The sequence below is a fragment of the Trifolium pratense genome, linkage group LG2 (assembly GCF_020283565.1).
Source record: "Trifolium pratense cultivar HEN17-A07 linkage group LG2, ARS_RC_1.1, whole genome shotgun sequence".
NCBI lineage: Eukaryota > Viridiplantae > Streptophyta > Magnoliopsida > Fabales > Fabaceae > Trifolium > Trifolium pratense.
The window spans coordinates 20,368,783-20,377,404 of record NC_060060.1 but is presented as its reverse complement, the minus strand read 5'-3'; the positions used below and the strand labels follow the sequence as shown (position 1 = coordinate 20,377,404).

The window sequence follows — 8,622 nt, the reverse complement described above, 5'->3', positions numbered from 1 at the left end:
CCCCTTGTATCTGGAAGTTCAAATTTTCACACACTCCTTGATTCTTCACCTTCTCCCCGTTACCTACTTCAATAACATAAGTGGCTGTATCCACTAATGTCAAATCCAACTCCTCCACCAAACTGGGTGAGATAAAATTGCTAGTAGCTCCAGAATCTATCAAAGTCAGCACCTGTCTGTCACCAATTTGTACCCAAACTTTGAAAGATTTGTTGGAAGTAAAACCTTCTCTGCTTTGTAATGACAGCTGCAATGTTTTCAACTCCACAACAGTTACTGCTTCACTCCCTTCCTCGGCTACTACCTCATCTACCTCCTCTTCACCACTACTGCCTTCACACAATCTCAAGCTCATGTGTTTGAACTTGCATATGTGCTCCCTATTCCACTTGTCACCACATTTGAAGCACAATCCCTTCTTGCTTCTTTCTTCTAGCTCTGCAGGTTCCAATCTCTTCCCTCTATACTTATCATTGGTCCCTGCTCCTCCTTTCTCACTTTCCCTCTTTCCTCCACTAACATCTCCTGGATCTTTGAATCTATGGGTACTGCCTCTGTCCTTCCAGCTAACCCCTCTCCTCATCACATCATTCCTCTCTTCAATAAGCAAGGCACGATCCATCAAGTCAGATAGATCTTGGCTCTCATACATTTTCAACTCTGCCTGAATCTCCTCCTTCAATCCATTCAAAAAAATAGAGTCTAACATCACTCTATCTTCTTTACGTAATGGTGCCACCAACTGCTCAAATTTATCTCTATACTCCATTACTGTACTCTTCTGTCTTAGGCTCAACAGAGGTCCCAATGGATTATGAAGCAATCCTGGCTGAAACCTCCTTAGTACTGCCATCTTAAATTCCTCCCAATTTCTCAACGGTGTTTGTTCCTCCCACCATTGAAACCAGTTCAAAGCCTTCTCTTCCATGGCTAGCACCACCGTGTCCACCTTATCCTGCATACGCACTTCATTCAGACGGAAGTAGCGTTCAACACGGACTAACCATCCATACGCATCATCTCCCTTAAAGATCGGGATCTCCAACCTCCTCCTACCTCCGGCGTAACCCAATCGGTTCCCACCATCGTGTCTCCTTGGTTGTCGTCTTGGTCTCAACGACATCGTACTCTCTTCGCTCCAGTCCTCCTCCTCGTCGTCATGGTTACTTCTTCCTAACGGTCGTCCTTGACGACGGTGCTGATGAACCGGTTGCTCCTGAATGAGCTGACGGATCTGTTCAAGTGTTATTTGAGGTCGCGACTGTTGTTCTAAAACAATTTTACGAATCTCATCGACAGAATTCTCTATGTTACCCATTCTTTGTTCTACTTGGTCAATGCGATTCTCCATAATCCTTCTCGTAATTTCCATGCACCGTTTGAACGTAACCAAGGCTCTGATACCAAATTGATAGGATTCAATTTAGTAATCTAACAAAAATCAGTAGGGAAACAATAGAAAATAAGGAAAACGACTGTATATTGTTTCTGGAAATCCAATTAGAGTTCAAATGGGATCTAATTGTGAAGTACAACGGAATAGTAAAAGAAATAACAATGGATGAAAGAATAAACTGAGTAATTCGAGCTACTCAAGGTCTCCACATGCATAGAAGCATCTAAAACTTAAGCATGACTGACTCCAATGATGAGTCCATTATTAATAATGCCAAAATCTGTCATATCTGTTTTTCTCTCTCTGCCATCTGCGCCATTAATGGTGTTTAAAAGTCATTTATCTCTCTGTCATCTATCCATCACACCCCTGACTCACTGCAACAGAATATTATCCTACATCCCTTTTGTTTCCTCTTCTTTTGTAGACCCTACCAAAGCTATCAGACTGGATATGCAATTTAAAACTTGTCGTCTACTTTCAGGAAATGTTCGGAAGAGAGAACTTACAATAATACAACCCGCATTCTCCGAAGATTAAGGAACAAGAAGAGATCTATTAAGAGAAAGATTTATCCGAGAGAAAATCTTAACAGGTACATCCAATCACAAACTACACGAAAGTTGCCCCTTTTTCATGGGGATTTACTTCAATAAGTAGATCGAAATGGGGCTGAAAGGGTAGTGACGGGATGTAGATCTTGATTTTGGAGGTAGAGTACTGTAGTTATAATGCCTTCAACACGGTTGAGGATTTCCTGCAATTCTTCCTAGTATGTCATGAGTAAAGAATCCAGCTATACAACTCTTGATCTATACCAAACGCACTGGTTTTTGTGTTTCTTTCGGTTTCATCGATAGCAGAAGAGCCTGACTATAGATTACTTGAGTTGCAGAATGAGTTTTTGAGAAAACTAAATATTATATGTCAATGTGGTGAAGATGTCAATGTTTTTATTGCACACATATATGCTAGCATCCTAGCACTTCTGTAATAAATAGTATATCACACACAATGGAAATTTTAGCTACAAATATATATACTCTTAGCCTCTTGCAGAAAGTAGGGCTAGTAATAATAGTATATAACATATGATAACATTCTCATGATGAAGAAAAATTTCCTATAAAACTAGTACTCTTGGAATATACATGCTAGCTATAAGGATTAAGGTCATATCTTGGGGCGATGCGAGACTTGGCTTTTCTTGAATTATAAGTACATCAACAACCATATGAATTTACGCCTTTGTTTGGCCGTACAGGCGGTACGGCTCATTAAGGAAAACCACGCCAACGTGGAAGTTTAGTTTTATAGCTTGGTTGTTTTCACAGGTACACGAGATAGAAGTTTTTGCAGCTGATACAAGCACGCTCTACATATCAAAGATTCAGCATATATCATGATCGGTCTGAATTCGATTGTTAGGCGGCTTCCCAATCTGTAAACAACCAATTGGTGGGACTGTTGGAGTTCTTAATTCACCGAAAGTCTGCCAACAGAATGGATCATATAAATGATATTTTTCTTGAATTGGTTTTAACTCGACAGAGGTTAAAGAAACATCTACACAAGGCAAGTTATCGCTGCAAGCAAAGTGTACTGGTTTAACTGTGTATGTTCCCTTTATTCTTTCGTAGTTGATTCCTGCTAGAGACACCGCTGAAGTTTGATTTGTGCATGTTCTTTTGTCACAGTAAAATTGATCAATCACAATGGGAAGTTGAACTTCTGTAACTTGTATGTTTGAGAATAGTACTCCTTGTACTGAACCAGATCCACCCTGCAGAGATTTTACTTAATTTGTGAGAAAAATCTAAATGCATCAATACATGTAACAACTCTAAAATGTTGTATTAATTATATCATATACTTCGCTTGACCTTAAATATAAGCAAGCAAAATACATGTGTTTGATATATTTGGTCACCAAAATACATGTACTTTTTTGCCATATTTAACGTCGGAACGGAGGGAGTATCTGATCATGTTAACTAACAATGCCATTGCAGTATCTAATCATTCTCTTTGGAACAATTTCTCATCTAGTAGTAGTTAAAAATGACTTTACAGAAGACTATTAGGTAAACTAGCTAGTGAAACGGTTATTTTTGTATTAGTCTTGTAACCTTCTACTTAGGGATCTTTGGTATAACCATGATATTGAATGCATTTACCTGCCATGTTTTGATTCTAACACCATTCATTGAGTCATGAATGTTGACATCTCTGACAGTAATGTTTGAGACACAAGCTCTAGTGTTATCTTTTCCTAAACTTCCAATGCTGATTCCATGTCCTGGACCACAGTTCACATTGTGTACATACACATCCGAGCACCCAGTTTGTATAGAAATACAATCATCTCCTGCATATCATAGTTCACAAATCTAATTAAAAACAACACTAAACCAACATAAAAATAAACCACTTCATTTAACTCTATAGTCTACAATTTAGCGCTGTCGGAGAGAGTTGACTGCACTGCCATCGTTCATATCTAGACCATTTGATTAAGATACAACGGTCTAAATATCTAGACCATTTATATTTAAAAACAGTTAAAATGTTATCTGAAAATCTAATTCCGCCTAAAAACATTACTATGTTTTAGTTTTTTGTTCTATATAATAATTAAGTCCTATGTTCTGCTATGTAGGGTCTCGATTAATAAATGGTTGGTAAGTAAAAACAAAAATAAGAAGCTCCATTTTCTGATGAAACAAGAATAGTAGAAAAAGTACAAAAAGAAGAGTTTATGTTTGGGGGTATATGGCAGGAAAACATTGGATGATGCATGATGGGTTTTGAATTTGACACCTGTCATGTAACCTATGGTGTTTTTTTTAATCAAATGTAACCTATGGCTATAATTTGCAAAGCATTGAGACATTATTAACTGCAATGTGCCAAGGGATGAGATAAGATAATGTCATGCTTTTTTAATGACCACATTCACAGGTTTTAGATATAAGTTTTTAATGACCATATGTCACACATTATGATATAAATTATTTTAGAGTACCATACGAGAGCAACAACAGACTAATGATTATGACAGCAAAGAGAACACGACACGATAAATCTATCTAATGTAAGACTAATTGCTCTCACTCTTAAATTCAAAAAGGTTATATTGAAGTCGACGAGTTTTTTTATCTTCGATCCTCAAACTTAGCTTCTGAGCTTTGGTCACTTCTTAGCAGACCACTCGAACAGTTCAACGGTTGAACAGTAAAAGAGTTGAACCTTGATCTTGAAGTCTTATCAGATATTGATGTTTAGTTCGATTTTTAAAACATTGATTATAAATTCGCTACAAATCAGTTATGAAGAATCGAAGAATTACCACATGCTAACTTGCTGTTGCGAATCAAAACATCTTTGGAATTCTGAAGATGAATTCCATCAGTGTTAGGGCTATCACCAGGAGATGAAATGGTCACATCATGAACAAGGACTCCATTGCAATTATCAAACTTTAGGTGACACTGTGGACTATTTTGAATTGTTATGCCTGTCACAGTTGGACTATAACTCCCATAAAACCTTAGTGCCTGTCCAGCAAAAATAAAATTACAAAATCATTAAATTAAAAAACTTATAAACATGATTAGTCCAAATTAATTAGTTATAAAGTTTCAAAGTTGTCCTCACAGTTGGCTTGTTGCTTGGCATTTTTCTTCCCATCTCATTTTGTACCTATTATTTCAAATGCATAAATAATTAGCTTAATGTGTAATAATAAGTAAATTAACAAATCCTAGCTAGTGATTAAAAGTGAAATTATAAAGAATCCGAGTTCGATTCTTGGTCAGACTTTACATATCCTGCGGTTGAACTCTGAATCATCGGGCTATTTCCCTGAGAACCAGAGGGTTAAAAACCAGAAAAAGAAGAAGTGAAATTACCGGCATTGGAGGCTTCTGAGTGTGATTTAAAGGAACTATAAGCTTTTCTTCATCATCTATTGGATTATCATATGGAAAATCTTGCCACCAAACTGAGCCTTTTCCATCAATGACCCCATTTCCTTGAATGGTAATTTTTTCTAGTTTTGTGAATTCCAGCCACTGTAGTGTTACTCCACTCCAAGCATTTGGGTTTGTTGGTGCAATAATTGTACCATCAAGCTGACACATTACCACTTTAATGTTAGTCCTCAATCCTCATTATCATAATTGTGAAGTTTTGGAATGATATTTTGATTGCACGAATTTGGTTTCAAGTTTCCTGCTCGTTAGTGTTCAAAGTTTCACATTACATTTGTGGCGGACAATCTTCACTTTACAATTCGATTTTATAGGGATTGAGTTGTCATCAACTCAACCCTCCGGTATAATATTGTATTCTAAGTTCTAACGTGGCCAACACTCTTTTAACACAAACTTAGAGAGCGTGTTACTAACATAATTCATTGAAATCAACCACGTAACTGAAAAATTAAGAAATCAAAATTGCATAATCGAGAGATATACATAGAACTAAAATGCGTCTCATAGTATCTGATACTACTCGAATTAAGCGTCTCACAGTATCCGATACTAACATGAACGATTACATGTTGTATTGGTGTCTGTGGCGTTTTTGTGTCCGTGGTTTATAGGATTTGACTAGTGAAAAAAGAATGGTGGTAGTTAAGCAGGACAAAAAAAATACACTAACTGTTGTATGCATTGTTATGTGATTTTCTGAACTGGCGAAAAAGACAGGCGCATGTTATTGTATTCACGTGTTACCTACCTAGTCTTGTTTTTTTCTTTATTTTTGTAATTAAGAATAATAAAATGTTCATGTTGCTTACTAGTTTTACTCTTGATTGTTGCATTTACCTGAAAAACAATATTGGGCTTACAATATGGGCCAGAGAATGAAATAGGGCCCACATAGAAGATGTAATCTGCTGGAACCACCATTGTTGATGCTTCTACTTTACATGCAGCTGCCCATGTTGCTTGAAATGCCTGCATTGAATTGCATTGCAAAATTTCAATCTCAACTTTAATTTCAATACAAATATGTAATATTTTTTTATAAAACAAATATTTAGCTACGCGAGCAGCTGAGTCTCAGGTGTTCGCCAGAGCAGAACAAAAAATTTACATATTATCCACTAAGGAAATCTTTACATTAGAAGAAGTGAAAGTTGAATCATGCTCTTGTGATATATAAGTCAACTTTTTTATCAATCGGACTGGTCGGACCAACCTATGTTGGTGTAGACCATAGTAACATAACAACAACAAAATTTAGACCATAGTAACAACAAATAATTTTCTTGTAATTAAGGTTAGGTGTTAGTTTTTGCATGTGTGTATGTGTTAATACAATTATTGTAGGAATCGTGACCTAGTAACTGCTGTAACCTGTAACGAGAATCAATCGTCAAGAGGGTCCCAATTTTTTTGGTTTTTTCTTGTGTCTTTTACCTCTTTGTATCTTTTACTGTTCCGTTTTCAATTTTATATTAATCGATTTATGTTCACATTAAACTTTCTATATAGTTAATTTACTCTCAAGTCACAAGTAGTTCTTCCTAAACAGAGAAGACAAAAGGAAATTACTTATTTATATACTCCAATCTTCATGGTTAGGAAAAGAAAAAAAAAACTCTTAATAAAATGGATTCTCTGTTTAGAAAAATGTAAAAATATGAGTACATTCATAAACTTTGGTGATCCCTTATCAGAAGTAATATACTTAAATTCTTAATTTACTACAATTCTATTGGTATGTATGTATGTATTAGTATTTGTTAATGTAGTTTTTTTTTTCTTTGGCAGTAACGTTAAAACTTTCGGGAAGAGTTTTTCGCCTATTTGAGTCTCACAAAGGCTCGAAAGATTGGTCTTTGCAGTTGCCCGAGAATACTTAGTTTACGCAAACAAAAAATAATGTATTTTTTATTATACAAGTTATTGTAATTCTTCTAAGGGTCATTTTTTTTCTTCTTCTAAGGGTCGTTTTTAAGAAAATTAGAAAAAGTTGTCAAAAAAAAAATTAGAAAAAGAAATTTCATTTTAAAAGTACATATCAAACATAAATGAAAATAATAAATGCACAATTTCCTATACAATACTCTAAGTACATTTAACATTTTCTGTTTTTATTCACTCAAGAGTCAATCTTTTCTAATTTTGTAGCATAGGAATCAAGGAAAAAATTACCCTGCATGTCCCTTAATTTCCACTAACAAACTAAATTTTGTGATAAAATGAAGCCATTTTATGAATGCATTGAAATTCAAAGGAGTTTGTTACCTTAGTATCATCAGTGTTACCATCTCCTTTAGCTCCATAATCTAACACATTGAAGAAAGTTGAATGCTCTCCATTGTTACCTTTTGGTGGTGGAATTGAAGGAGAATATTTTGGTTTAGAAATTGGTGGAGATATTGGAACACTTTTATGTTGTGGAGGAGCTTTTGGTGATAATGGTGGTGGAGTGCTTTTATGTGATGGTGGTGAAGACTTTGGTTTTGAATTTGATCCTCCACTATGGTGGTGATTTTTATTATGACTATTTCCATTGTAACTCTTTCCTTTTTTCTTAAACAAAGAAGATGAAAAAGTTCTTGTGTTTCTCCAATGCTTACCTCTTCTTGCAATGCAGCACTCAAAATTAGAAGACCAAATTAGAAATGCAATTAGAAGCATATATGTGAAGCCTTTTAAGGTTAAACCACTCATTTTTAGTGGTTTAATGTTGAAATGTGAGTGAAGAGGCAGAGAGAAAACAGAGGAGAGTGTTCTTTTTATTTGCAAAAAACTATGTGACGGTTTTGTTTATATAGTGAGAGACATTTTCAAGACTTATAATATAATGTCACATGTAATAGAAGACGTATTAGGTGTTGACACGTATCAGTACCCGATACCAATACGATCATGTAACTATATTTAATTATGTCATTTTCTCATATTATCATCGATGTCAATGTTGGTATAATAATTGTTCAGGCAGATAAAAAATGTAAAATATTCTTGACAATTCCGGCCATTTATGATTTTTATCCAAAATTCTTCTTTCTTTTTCATCTTTTATTAATTAGTTTGTTTTCTTTTTTGTGAACTTTGTTTACTGTGATCAATAGGACTACTATTTATTTGCCACATATCCAAAATCCAAAATGTTAATACATGTGACTAAATACTTTATTGCAAGTGTGGTCCTATTGTACCTAATGAGAATGAAAAAGGGAATTTGGGAATTATATTTCACCACAT

General features: G+C 35.1%; 1 protein-coding gene across 1 annotated transcript; it reads right to left on the bottom strand.

Annotated features, from left to right (window-relative positions):
- Nucleotides 1–2,323: 2,323 nt before the first annotated feature.
- LOC123908624 (polygalacturonase At1g48100-like) lies at nucleotides 2,324–8,185 on the bottom strand. The gene is made up of 7 exons (XM_045959317.1): nucleotides 7,657–8,185; nucleotides 6,229–6,360; nucleotides 5,308–5,529; nucleotides 5,054–5,098; nucleotides 4,746–4,953; nucleotides 3,574–3,764; nucleotides 2,324–3,179 (listed from the first exon to the last, which is right to left on the bottom strand). The coding sequence occupies exons 1-7, from the start codon at nucleotides 8,083–8,085 to the stop codon at nucleotides 2,787–2,789; spliced, it is 1,620 nt and encodes a 539-aa protein (XP_045815273.1). The 5' UTR covers nucleotides 8,086–8,185; the 3' UTR covers nucleotides 2,324–2,786.
- Nucleotides 8,186–8,622: the final 437 nt, after the last annotated feature.